A 14,372-nucleotide genomic window follows, 5' to 3' on the forward strand; every position below is an offset into this window, starting at 1 on the left:
GAGAAATAATGAAACTATCTTTGCACAAGAAACAACAACACATTACACGCTCTGAATATCTTATCATGACAGACTTCTAAATAACCAACCGGTATAGAAAAACAGCTGGAAACAATAACAAACAAATTACGCAGACAGAATAGGCAATACAAGAAAATAAACCAAAAAGGATGTGTCTAAGTTACTGGGAAAGCTTAAAAATCCTTGGAAATGAGTTGTATCAAAACAGAAAAAATATAAAGGTAAGATTGGTTAAGTAAATTATTGATACAAGAAGCTTTGTTCAAAGTCTCTTTATTATTTTTGAAGGAAAAGTCTGAGAATTTTTTATTTTTAAATTCTGTCTTTAAAACATTACAAACTGCAATATTGTGTCAAAACTCTTATTGTGCAAGAACTTAAGAAATTATTGTCTCAACTGTCAACACTCCTTAAATCTTGGGAAATATCAGAAATTTAAGTAACTAATGGTTTTTTGTGCTACCTAATTTCAAATCAATAAAGATGTTTTAAATGGGGAAACATTCTTTGGACACTAAAACATGTCAACACAATTTTATAATGTGCCTTTGTTGCTCAAAGGTAATGACAATGACATAGCACCTCACAAGATAGAAGATGACATGTAGGGATATTGCAGCGATAGTGGAAAAGTGTTGATAGAATAATCTTCGCTGATAATTTGAGACATGATTGCAGATTGTCGTGATGGAATGTCAACGAGGCAAGACGGTGGCTTGGCTTGACGAGATGATGGCATTCATTGGTCTTTAGCTAACCTGATCAAAAGAGAAAGAAAAGGAAAGGGATACATAGAGTTAAATCTCATCACTGACTGTATACAGAGATATGAGTGTATGGTACTTTCATTTGATGATCTTCATACTATGCTACAACGAGACTTTGTACAAACTGCGACTGTATATTCATGTATAATCATAAAAACTGATCCGTAGCAATCAAGAATGTATCCGTGAATATCCCTTGCAAAAGCGTTTTAATATCCCTTTCTAAAGTGCTCCCAAAAAACTGGTAATAAATAATGAAAATATTGGTAGGTACATGTATATACCTCATATTAGACTTTTCATTTCTCTTGACATAAAGCATTGACGATAGATGAAGTGGTAAAGTAAGCCGTAAAATTACATCTATGCAACATCATTACACATATCATGAAAAACAATGTTACTTTGTTACTTCACCAAAGATGAAAAATTGTACAAAGATTTGTGGTTGCACATTTCTGCTGGAGAAACACTGACATTGCTCTCCGCACTCACCTAACTAGACGATACCTCCTCCACCCAGCCAGGGGTTAGATACGTATCATCATACTAGAGTGCCTGCCTTCTGAGCACCATCATGATCATCAAGCCAAGACAGCATCTCATCACTGAAACCATCCGCTAACGACTCGCCTGCATCACCTTGGTAGGACCCATCCTCTATACAGGGGGTGTACGACCGGGGTAGGTTCCTACTAGGAGGAGACAGAGAGGGAGGGAGGGAGGGATGGAGAATTAGATGGGTGCTCATACAGGATACATTAAGTAGTTATTGTTTTGCGTTTAACAAAAAAAATGATTAGGTAGGCAAATGAAATATACACATCTGAATAGTTTGTATGATTGCTTTTGCTGTATTTATTTGTTTTCTTTTTTTTAGGGGTTGAAAGTAGGGGCTGAAAGTAGGTAGGTAGGTGAAAGTCAGAAAAAAGTTGGAGGTGTTCTCTACAGCTTATTATCCTATTTCTCACTAATACGGGTATGGAAACATGTTGAAAAGCAGTATAACGGATGTTATGCCCATTTTCTATTAATCTCATGACAGCTTTTGTGTACATGTATACAGTAGATATGAAAAAGCCAAAAGCGTGTTACCCTTTATACAATTGCATGTATATCATTACGAGTCCTGACAGTGGTGAATGATGAGATCATTTGAAATAGGACCATGTTATACCATGATTATATGTCAGAAATGGAGTAGCCATTAAAGTGCATGTAATTCTGGACATAGCATGGTGGAACTAGTATAAAAAGCATGAGTTGTATTACTTCTTTCAACCACTGAATGCTTATATGGATATATGAATGTGCATGGGTATAAAATGAGCCGGTTCCAAAAGAGACGATGAAGAAAAGGAGGAGCCAAGCATCTCATTTTGCTCGTTCACAAATGACATGATAAACCTCAGCATTCTTTTTTTCTAATAATGATATGAGCATAATGCTACAATCTTTATTTACATACATATCTGAATCTTTCAATACACCAATCAGTGGGTACATGTAGGACCTTATTTCACACAGCTACTGTTTTAAAATGTCATTCCCACTTGCCATTCATTTCTATGTCTGCAGTTTCCTGCATTATACATCAATATGAACAAGCCTTAAGAAATAAATGTAATAAAGCCATGAAAACCTTATATTTATGGAGCTTAACGTGAAGCAATACATGTTAGGAGGAATGATAGATTTACTGAATTACATTACTTGTATGAATAATAAAATGATTTATAAATACTGGAATGTCTAAAAATTTCACAGCAAATTTTATTTTGAGCTCAATATATTCTTTGCCGCCTGACAATGCAAATATTTCACTACACATCATTCCCACCACCAGCATCACCAACAGTTGATCACACACTAACACTCTGAAAGACTACTATTAGTTCCATACAATATAAGCTATTCAAGTCATTTTTGTTGGGCCACCAAGATATGACTGAACCATTGCAGAGCACTTATTTCCACAAGATAGCCTGGATGATAATATATACTTGACATATCTTTTTATTACATCCTACACTCGTATATAATCTGATTATCTTTATCCTTGAAGTCATTTCCAGTTTGTCAGAAAGGTCATATCAATCCTGAAATCTTAAGAAGGCTGGACTGCCTGCAGTATGAGTGTTCTGATCAAGATATGTTCCATAATTGGTTTCAATCACGGAATGCCCAAAGTGACATATAATTCTTCAGTTATTGGATAATATTTCAGCAAATCACCTCAATATGATATATATAAAGAAAATAATGTATAGCTGAGGAAGAAGTATAGAGTACAAAACTTCATTTTGTGAAATGGTTTGAAAGAAATGCATTAAATAAACTGAATTGGTTCTAAAATTATATAAACCAGTTGGATGTATGGAAGATTGTTGTCCACTACATTTTCATAATTGAGATGTAACTTGAATATCGGTCCTAATGCCAGGGTTTTATAAAGGAAATAATGGCATCTGCTACTGACATTTTCAACATATTTTCATGAGCTGGAGAGACTGGGCTCTGTTTAATTTATGAGCACCAATTACATATGCCTTCAGCACATATTTTGCAAAGTGTAAGTCCTGACTTTTTTAAGCTTTGGTATTCAAATAGTCATGCATTTATCAAATAAATTGAATTACTGAGTGGAATCTTTTCACTAATAAGAAAATGAATTCCGCCATCGCCACCTTCTGTCACACAATGACGGATTAAATCAATTTCACATCTATTTTTTTTTTTTGCAAGTGAAATACCGAGCTCTGTTCATGAACTTGACAATGGAACTTTGTGTGAATAAAGTGAATCACTTCTAGGTAGGCAGGTGTAATTATAATCATATTCCGCCAGCGAATAGGGTCTAGGTCAAGGTTTACCGATAAGGGCAAAGCAAAGGGGAGAAAGAGGGGGAGGGTCTGGAGAGGGGCGGACATAGTAATACAAACTATTCCTGAGAGGTTAACACCTATACCACACCCCCAGGGACCTGGTCACTTTGTGAGTACCGTTAAGTCTTTGGATGCATCATATCAAACCAGGAGAAGTCATCAATTAGAGGATCAGGAAATGGAATTCCCAAATGGACCTAACCATCTTTCCACTCTCTAATCTGGCTTTGTCCTAAATGGTTCCGTCAGTCTAGACTAGATATTTCAATCAGAGGCGTGTGCCTTTGTAGGGTTTCATCGGGGAGGGATGAAGGGTTCTACCAAGGCGGAAAGTGAAATTATTTCTTATACTCTTGTTTCTTCCTCATTAAACTAGATAGTAAGAGAGTACTTTTCTTTCATTTTATGTCTATCTGGATACATTTGCCATTCTCAAGGAAACTTATTTATTAGCAAAGCTATCATTTTCTGGTATTCATCATTCTATAAAACATTAGTTGCTGTACTATCAACTTTAAAGTTTTTATCATTTGCAGATACTATCTACTTCTGAACAACATTCACAATCACTACAGGAAAAACAGATACCTGTTTACTCCAACTGATCACAATATTCTATTCAAAACTTGACAGCAAGCAAACCAAACATAGATTTACAAATGAGAAAGACAAGTACCATCATCTATCTAAATATAAACCTACAAAAAATCACATAACATCCAAACATCCAAATACCATAACAGAACTGAGTCACACAACAACAAATATTGTAATCACTACACTATTGCACAAAGTATAAAACAGCAAAGCAAAGCAAGAAACAAAAACAAAAATGTGAGAAACAAAAACAAAATTTTTGAAACTGGGTTTGGAGGATCTTACTCTGTGGGGTACTGTGAGGAGTCGTCATGCATCCATAGCGACGGGGCGGGACTGTCTTCTAGAGTAGAAGTGAAGGAATGAAGGCTAGAGTCAGTATCCTCAGAAAGACTGACACCCAAATGGTATTGAGAGACAGAAGAATAGAAGAGGGATGGTGGAGGTGGAATGAAAGGACAAGACAAGGAATGGACAATGACGGGATGAACAGTGAAAGTTTGAAAAGTCTCAGAATAGGATAGGAGAAGAAATTTATGATTTTGTTTTTAAGTTAAAGGGAAAGATGGAAATGCAAGGGTTTCATTGTTGTTGAAAGTTAGTGATTTAGAGATGAAAAGATATTGTGAAAGAGGGAAACAAGGAGTTTGGACAGAAATGCATTTGGAGGAAAATTTTGAGAAAGCGTGCAAGTGAATAAACATCAAAACATGCATAGCAAACAACACTGCCTGGAACACAAACACTTAACAATTTGAATGAAATATGAAAGCAGGCAAACACAATATTAGATATTTAAAACAGAAAACAACAAACTAAAAACTAAATTTACTACATTGTAACTACAACAACAAATATATACTATTCTACACGTTTTAAAAACAAAAGATATTCTGCAAATGTTTTTGTTTCTCTGAATGAGAGTCTAGTCGCTATTAAATGCTTTCATTTTTGCAAAGATAAGAGAAAGATTGCAAAGTTGATATTTCAGCAGATTTATTAAAGAAAACTAATCCTAAGAACCAGTATTTTCCAGAACTTTGTTCACTAGCTACATGTATATGAAAGCACTATCGAAGGATTAAATTTAAAGTAAGTCAAATAGTAATGTTGACTTTGAGTTTAAATAATCTAATGGTAAAGAGATTGCTATTTGTTCACGAAAAAACAATACGTCCAGGTTGAAATAATGTGTATCACACAATTCAGCAAGTGTATTGATAATAAATAAATAATGTTTTGTTTCAAAGAAAGAAGAATTTGTATACATGTAACTTGAGAGTTAATCTGTTAATTACAACCCAAAGTCTTGTCCCTTGTTTTAGTACCTCTATAAAACTGCCGTTACTACCTCACAGAAAGGCATACAGTATATACAATTGTAATATCAGTAGTTCCTTCGCACCAAATATATCACTTTGTTCAATATAATAATGTCTATCTCTCTTTCTCCTCCTCTCTTTCTCTCTCTCTCTCTCTCTCTCTCTTTCTCCTCCTCTCTCTCCCTCTCGTTCTCCTCTCTTTCTCTCTCTACCTCTGTCTCTCTTTCTCTCTTTCTCCTCCTCTCTTTCTCTCTCTCTCTCTCTCTCTCTCTCTCTCTCTCTTTCTCTCTCTTTCTCTCTGAACCATTGCTGAATTAGTGTTTTTTAATGTTTTCTGTATGGAAGGATACGTTATTCTACTCTGATCCATATCTATTACATGACCATTCCAGTTACATTTTATTCTAGTAATAAGTCCACCTCACAATACCAGATCACAGCAATCCCTGTTAAGCTTTACATTTGTTAGTAATGAATCGGTTAATCTGGTTAATCACTTAGACAGCATGAGCTTTAGTGATTAAGGATGAAAGGCTCAGAATGCCTCATTTATGATAACACAGATGAAGAGAAAGGACATAGCATAAAGTATCGTGTCCAGTTTCAGAAGGGAAATATCAAAAATAACATCCATACTCAAATATTTCATCATTCATGACCTTGTACATAAACCCTGATAAGTTTCTTTAAACATCATTCAACAATTGGAATTAAATTTGCAGACATGCAAAATCATATTCCCATTTATAGCAAGCACAATGTATTTGGCTTTGTCAAAACATTTTAAAATAATTTTGGGTATCTTTTAGAGTTACAAGCTGATTGTGAGCAACATCTGATATAGAAACTGCAATCAGAAAATCAGTTCCGGGAAAACCACTTTTCATACAAATTGATTTTTCACAATGATCGCCATTTCATGACTTATTTCCATGGAAAAAGTAACAGAAACTAAGCTGTCTAAATATGAAAACCAAGAGGTTCTAACAAGGGGGAAAGAATTCAATTTTACCTAAACTGGTTAACATGCTGTTATAAAGTAACAGAACCTTCCATATCTATTCAAGAATTCCAAAGGATGAACAAATCGAACTGATTCTGGGAAAAATGATAAAGCTATCAAGTAAAAGTTTGATTTTTTTTAAAAGTTTGTTAAGAGGGGTGAATAGAAGGATTGATTGTGTAGATTGTGAACGAGGCTTACCTGCTACTTGTTTGAGATGGCCTATTAGATCTGGATACCGGCTCACATGACATGGGTTGTGCAGGTGTGTAGTGGGCCTTGCTGATAGCTATGTTAGTCCCATAGGATTGCTGGACCTTGGGCTGGAGATGGACGGGCGTGGAGGTGGTGTACATAGAGGCAGCCTGAGGCTCACTAAAGGTGCTGTTGTGAGAGGAGCCGGCTCCATTGCTGGAGAAAGAGTTTGATGGGGAGAGGGAAGCCAGGGAGGTGTAGACGGAGAACTCGGATTGTCTACTGCTACTACTGGATGTTTGATGGAGAGGAGTGCGGGGATGCTGCTGTACCTGGTGGTTGGACAGATTAGAGGAGCCCTGCGAGGAGTAGCTGCTGGTGGAGCGTTGGGAAGAGAATGAGTTGTGCCGTCGTCGGGATGCTGACGTCATGGAGACGTCGTCTATACTGTTGGATGGGAGGGGAGGTTTGTGCATGGGTCTGTCTAAACTAGCATAGCTAGAGTCATTAGAGATCTGGGTGTCTTCAATATAATGGTGGCCACGCCGATCTAGACTGTAATACATAGAGTCAGTGGTATCAACCGATGGTCTGTGGTCTCTATCCAGCCGCGATTTCCCAAGTCTGTCAAGACTGGCATAGTTCTTGTTATATGCTTGATGGTTATCCCCAGAACCATTGCGCATCCTATTCGAGGAGTTCTTTTGAGTATAATAATTACCTGATGCATCCCTGGGTCTAATTTGAGAGTCTTGGGATTGACCAGAGTATTTCTGGTACTGATGGGAACGATACTTTTGGCCTCGATGCGAGCCATTATTCACCAACTGTTGATCCTCATAATCACTGCCTGGTAAGCTGTTTGACTTCATAGCTAAGTTACCTAATGAGGCATGTTTCTTAGGGGAAGGTGGCTGGCTGAGTGATGTTGGTTGCTGGTGGTATTCCAAATCATCATCGCTCAACGCAGGCAGGTTGTTTCCTTGTAAGGCATACTGTAGATCATGCATGGATGATGCATGCTGACGCAATTTAGGTGCATCAATGTCTGCACGTCCTAACGTGTCCTCTGGAGATTCATAATATCGTCCTGACTGAGAAAATGACCTTATCTTTCCTGGAGTATTGTAAGCGGGCGGGGGTCCTCTGTCTATGCGTCTTTGTATAGGGGGCTTACCTCTGCGGGGTGACGTCCTACTAATATGATTCGATTTAGTGGGTGCTACTGCAGTCACATCTCCCATCGATGATGAAAAATTAGATTGTCTATTTTGCGCCAATCGATTGCCATGATCTACACTAGTCCTAGGATGTGTCATAAAACCCTCTGGCTGGCTACGGGTGCTACCATCCGAGTAAGTGCTACTATCATCACGGAATGATCCTGAGTCACTATGATGGTTGATGTCCAATGTGGCCATGGACTGCAAGGATGTTTCATAACAAACAGGAGTCCTGGATTGTTGATGAGACTGAGCATGCTGCTGATGATGACTCTGATGCAACCTCTCCCTCCATTGAGGCTCAGGCTTTGCTACTGCCACAGGTTCATTCTCATTATCATTATAAATATCAACCGGTGTCACAGGGCGCACTGGAATCTTATCCTTCCTCCTGCCAAGGGAGGGTGATCTCCAGGCATTTTCAAATAACTGTCTTGGGACACTCTTGGATCTCAAACGACTATTTTTGTCCTCTTTTTTCTTGCTGCGCCCCCGATCACCGATCTTGAAGGGACGTAGCAGTGGTGGAGTGGAAGGTACACTTCGTTTTCTTGGAAGTGTGTGTGACTGTACAACCTTGTCCTCAGCTGGTGTTTGGTCTTGGGGCAAGAGACCTAAGTTCTGCTTCATATCGACTAGCTTTTTCTCAATGGAGTCCAACTGCAAGAAATAGAGAAGAGAAAGAAAGGGGATATGAATAGGTTCTCATGACAATGATATAACTGTGAATATCTGCTAACACTATTTTTAATAACTGCCTATCTGGCAATTATATTTGAACATAAACTGAGAGGCCTATTGTAAATTTTGTGGAATATTAATACTTCGCATATTTCATTATTCTCCTCCTTCCTCTACTTCTAACCAAAATGGTGACGCTGAATGTTACGTTAATTGCATGATAATCGAAGTTGGTAAATTAATAAATTGAATTGAAATACAGAAATGAAAGGTCACCTTTTTAGCAGAGCGTTTGTATGACTCTCTCCTTGTCTTGCGGTTCTTCTTACTGATGGTGGGATCATCAGCTAGTCTTCTGGCTGCAATGGTAATCTTGGATTGGATCTCCATCTCACTCTCAAGTTGATTCAGATTCTGAGTCTCCTACACACAAATAAATGAGAAGTATGAAAGGATCAAGGGTTAATTTAAGCCAAATTAGCTTTGATATGTGAGAAAGTACTATGTGTGTATTCTAGCATTCCATATTCCACCATGAAATATTTGTTGACAGTTTGTAATTTAGAATGCTCAAACATAAGAAGCTCAAACATAAGAAGCTTAATGAAATTTGTTCACACACTAATCCACAAAACAGAATTTTAAAACAGTTATATTTTAGCCACGTATGAATTTGGTATACTGACATGGAAACCATAAACATTAAGAGTAAATTGAGAGTAATTTTTTGCCCCCTCAATAAGTGACATCAGCACCATTGATGTGTCATCATATTTCCATGGCAACCAGCTCCGGAAAGTATACCTCTTTTAGAGAGAAGACTTTGGTTAGTCAATCATGCTTAATCAGAGTATGACCATTACCTGTGAGCATGACCTATCCCCAGAATTGACAACCCTAGCAGAGAGTGTGAAGGCAGTGGCCACACGCCTCTGGATCTTAGGCAGCTGTTCACCCGGCTTGCGTGGGTACTCCAAGGGTAGCTCACCTGTCAGCTCCTGTTAGATGAGAGGAAGATGAAGAGTGGGAGAGGGAGTGGGGGTGGGGGTGGATGAGGGTATTGGTGGGATAAGGGGAGAAGGTATTGGAGGGTGAGGGCAAAGGATGAGGGGGTATTCGAAGGTGAGAGCAAGGATAAGATTTAGGAATGTATTGGAGGGTTATGGCAAAGGGTAAAAAAGGGGTGGTATTGGAGAAAGAGGGCAAATAATGGGGGAGGGGGGAGTAAGGGTGAAGATGGGGGTATGGGAGGGTAAGGGCGAAGGATTGAAGGAGTATTGGAGGGTGATGGAAAAGAACAAGAGGGATTGAGATGGATTAACAACATGTCCTGTGATTCTTCATCAGACCCAGACGATGACAAGAGTTCTGGGTCAACGTAGAAGGATCGAAGGCTAAAGGAAGGAATCCTTAGGGTCTCCAGATCTGCTACATTAAATCTCTCAAACCAAGCATTTCACACGGATAAGCCAACATACTAAACTTGCATCATGGACAGATAGAGAGCAGGAAATCCCTAGATTCACTCTAAGCCCACCATTTCCACTTCCTGTACTGCTACAAGATATATACACGAACCATATCAGGACATGATGAAGATGTTCATAGGGCCTTTACTTTAGCTGCAAGAAGCCTATCCTTCTCCCTATCAGTATCTGTTACTCTCTATTCTACCAGGTATATGAACCATTTAGCATATATACCATGTAGGTTATGTGAATATAAACATATAAAAAGGAGAATATTCACATTATCTAAGGCTATGCCTACTTCTGCATGAATTGTACTGTCTAATTCAATGAATCACAGAGCTATCAAACCATATGTTTTACTCAAGGATGATGGAAAGGTTATACTGCACTTACTCATAGCTTTTCCGACTAGAAAAACAGTTTTTTAAAGAGTGTGAAAACACTGCACCCCATTAAGGCTCCCCGAGTGTGTAGTGAATGATTTATTACTTCCTCCTTAAAAATAGAACCTATTGTTACAGAGTAGAAAAACAAGTAATTATTAGCCCTACCTATTCTAAGGCATGACATTAGGACTTACAGCTTCGTTGATGCATATCTTCTTGAGTGCCTCCAGTTTTTCTTGAAGTCTGTCTTGCAGAACAGATTTTCTGGCTTTCAGTGCTACCACAATATCCTTCTTGGCTGCCTCTCCTTCTAAGGCTAACAGCTCTCTTGAGGCTGTGAATAATGCAATAGGAATTGAATGTTACACTTTAGAAATATTATAAAGAAAACCATGACATTTTTAAGAAACTTAAATCACTTAAGTATGATAAGAGGTGGATTCGTTTGAGCATCACGTCCTGACATGTTGGTACATTTGATTTCAGTTCCATCCAGAATATTCAAAATGTACATGTGTATGTACAAGGAAAATACAAATATACATGTATATTTATGTATATAAAGCATTTTATCAAACAAAATGAAAGAGATAGGCGCTATGATATTCAATGCATGCTTTATTATTCTTTTCATGTCTGCCCCATTTTTATTTCCAGACATAACCAGATACCCTTTTACTACACTGCTAGGTATAGGTCAAACAACAGTGGGATCGTGTTCCCCCCACAGACATGTAACCACACCATACCACGGTTTGATATAGATTGAATAGCAATGAGTCAATCAGCAACAATTAGAAGACATTATTTACAAGCCCTCTTCTACACTGCGTCAGCTGGCTGCTCAACAACTATGTATAGTCATAAGAATTCTTTTTAATCTATCATCCTCCTGCAAGACTATGAATGTCAATGCAATATAAAGAAATCATGCCATTCATCATGTCCTTTTTTCTTCAGAAGGTTATATGACACATCATCTTCTACTCAATGGATATTCCACATTTCAAATATGTGTTGAGTATCACCAAGATCTTCTATTCCTTTTAGTTTGTACTGAATAATTATATTCTGCCATATTAAGGTCATGAAGCACTTCAAGATAATGTAGCTCTTAAGCCCTTTACACATAATTCCCAAGGTGACATTAATGGAAGCTATAATGAGTATTTATTCAGGTAAGCAGCTCAGTATCAACTCCCACGATAGTATCTTGACCTGTACTTGTATTTCTGTCTCTTGAGGCCTGTCTTCATCAGACTGAATTGCAAAATAACTTGCTATTTTCCCGAAGCTCGAAATTGCTTTTTCAACAGAGTGATACGTTCATCACAAACTAGATGAAGATGGGGGCAAATTATTTCCCAAATAGCCGGTTATTTGAGAAACAACACCCAAGATTTCTCAGGATATTTTCTCTACCAAATAGCCCACTAATTGCAACTGCGGGCTGATGAAGCTCAAATTTGCTGGCTAATTTGAGATCGGGCTAGTTAAAATAGCAGGTTATTTTGCAACTTGGGTCCGATGAAGCCTGGCCTCATGTTTCTTGTTCTCAAGGACAGCTGTCCACTTGAAATTGTTGAGATTCCCTGTATCTTTTGCAATCAATGACATACTTGTTCTCCCACAGTACCAATGACCAGATAGATATGAAAGTGATACTCAAGACTGTTTATTGCAAATATACAGCCAGTACCACGAGAGGACAAACCTTTAGTATAACAGACATCATCTAAATTTGGTATTACAAGGTTTTAATCTAAATTTGTACACTTTCTTGATATTTTGGTTTCCTTTAAGATATTCTTGGAATTTTAACATTTTGACATTTCCTTGATATTGTTGTTTCCTTTAAGATAATCTAGGTACTTAAAGGCATCGTTTAACAACGTTAAATCTGAGATGCACAGCCATACGTGTTATCAGTGTCTGTGATTTGTAATACTAAAGCCCTAAAAAAAATTGAGCTTCAAAATGATCAAGAAGTGCCTCAAAAAAGTAAAAATCTTTGAATGACCGGTTTTACTATACTCATTTTCCCCAATAGACTGTAGTGTTATGGTTTTACAAATTTGTAATTCCAATCAGAAATATCTTGATAATCACACGGGCGATCGGTTTGTAAAACTTACTTACTATCGACAAAGTTACCGGATCCCTTTAAGCAATTAAATGACTAAATATTCAGATTTAAAAACTTACTGTTCTCCTTCTCCCTCTCCTTCTCTTTGACATCGTTAATCTCTGAAGACTCATCGTCCATCTTGCCAGCAGGTGTCTGTGGTTGACCCGGGTCACTGCTCACCTCGGACGTTTGAGAGGACGTCAAGGAGTTTGTGCTCTTGGTGATGTCATTGGCAATCTGGGTGAAGCTACGCTGCATAGAAGCATAGCGATCCTGCAGATATAACACAAAGGGTACCCTCTGATTAGTACCTTGGTGTCCTAATGACTGACGCTTCATGCATTAGATGTGGCACATTGCCAATGCATACTGAGAGCATCTTTGAAAGTAGTACACTATAGACGGACTTGTCATATTTTCTATTCTCGAGGACACGGTAGAATAATACTCTATGCACATAAATAGCACTTGTAAAAATAATCTCATGTGACTTGGGATTTTAATGTTATTTTATGAGGTACTTCAAGGTATATATCGAAGAAAGAAAAAGGGAAAACAGCTCTGTCACCCTATATATATTAATTGTACAAACATATCATTTAAAATAGAATACTTTGCTTTATCAATACTCAATTAATATCATAGAACAATACCTAAAACTGATCAATTTTCATTGATCACCAACTACATGGGTTGTTAAAGAAAACTTTACCTTGTTGTGCTTGCGGTCCAGATAGAATTGATGCTGGTTGACGGCCATGGTCCACATAGACCGGATCAGGGTCGGGTGTCCGTACCAGGCGTGGACGGTGGCGTTGCTTACACCAAACGTCCGTCTACTCACTGATACTCTGATGAAAGACATAGAACATTATGCTCGTTTAATACCTCAGAAATGTTTCGCTATTTCATTACATTTCACAATTGACAGTGGCAATGGTGTTTTTCGATAACAAAAACTCATAACCACAAATACACAAATCTGATCATGCACATTTGAAGGAAGACTGGAAGACTTTTTACACTATAAACTCATTATTGGTTGCAAGTTGGATAGCAAGGTCACAAGGAAACAAGAAAATTCAACATAAAAAACATTTCATATATCAAAATGATGCAGGAGTCACTTCACTGATTCACTGATCATGCAGCTCTTCTTTGAACAATATTCACAGAGGGGCAAATGATATCAATGCAATCTTTAAATACATGTACTTTATACATTACATACATATATGTCAATACATGGCAACACTTTCTACTAGTACAGATGTGGTAGGAGAAAAAGAAAATAATTTTGTATCATATTACCTCCAACAAGTTTGTTCTGTTTTTTACTGTTTTTTTTTTCTTATTTTCTTTTATGAATATACATACCACGCTTAACCTACATTGAAGCAACTAAAACTAAAGCTGTTCTTTTATTTCTTATTTGTATCGGGATGTTAGTCAAGATGTTCAAACAAAATTAGTCGCAACTGATCTTTAACTTCAAACCTAATCAGTGCAGCAAGTTCAAATTTCTATTTCTATTTCTATTTATAATGTAGCTTAAACCTGGTCTACAGACTTACTGAGTTGTAGGGTCAGATATAGCATCTGACAGATCATCAAAACATTCTTCTGGTTCTTCTAGAGCGTCGCGATAAAGGTTGAAGCTGCTCAGTGTATGCACCACTCTATCATTTACAC

The 14,372-nt window shown here is 37.6% G+C and overlaps 1 protein-coding gene across 9 annotated transcripts in view; it reads right to left on the reverse strand.

Moving 5' to 3' along the window:
- Positions 1-14,372, reverse strand: part of LOC581763 (FERM domain-containing protein 4A) — an 83,519-nt gene continuing 69,147 nt past the window's right edge. For 2 of the 9 annotated variants that reach the window (XM_030973238.1, XM_030973244.1), the window contains 10 exons: positions 14,255-14,359; positions 13,393-13,531; positions 12,758-12,953; positions 10,747-10,886; positions 9,558-9,692; positions 8,971-9,117; positions 6,797-8,673; positions 4,556-4,663; positions 1,284-1,483; positions 1-779 (listed from right to left, as the gene is read on the reverse strand). In XM_030973238.1, coding sequence (XP_030829098.1) covers positions 1,333-1,483; positions 4,556-4,663; positions 6,797-8,673; positions 8,971-9,117; positions 9,558-9,692; positions 10,747-10,886; positions 12,758-12,953; positions 13,393-13,531; positions 14,255-14,359 — 2,998 coding nt within the window. In that variant the 3' untranslated portion in view covers positions 1-779; positions 1,284-1,332. Of the gene's footprint in view, positions 780-1,283; positions 1,484-4,555; positions 4,664-6,796; positions 8,674-8,970; positions 9,118-9,557; positions 9,693-10,746; positions 10,887-12,757; positions 12,954-13,392; positions 13,532-14,254; positions 14,360-14,372 lie in introns of those variants that run through there. The other 7 variants (XR_004061854.1, XM_030973240.1, XM_030973241.1 and 4 more) reach the window with 7 other exon arrangements.

Source organism: Strongylocentrotus purpuratus, unplaced genomic scaffold (assembly GCF_000002235.5).
Source record: "Strongylocentrotus purpuratus isolate Spur 01 unplaced genomic scaffold, Spur_5.0 spur5_scaffold_6, whole genome shotgun sequence".
Taxonomy (NCBI): Eukaryota; Metazoa; Echinodermata; class Echinoidea; order Camarodonta; family Strongylocentrotidae; genus Strongylocentrotus; species Strongylocentrotus purpuratus.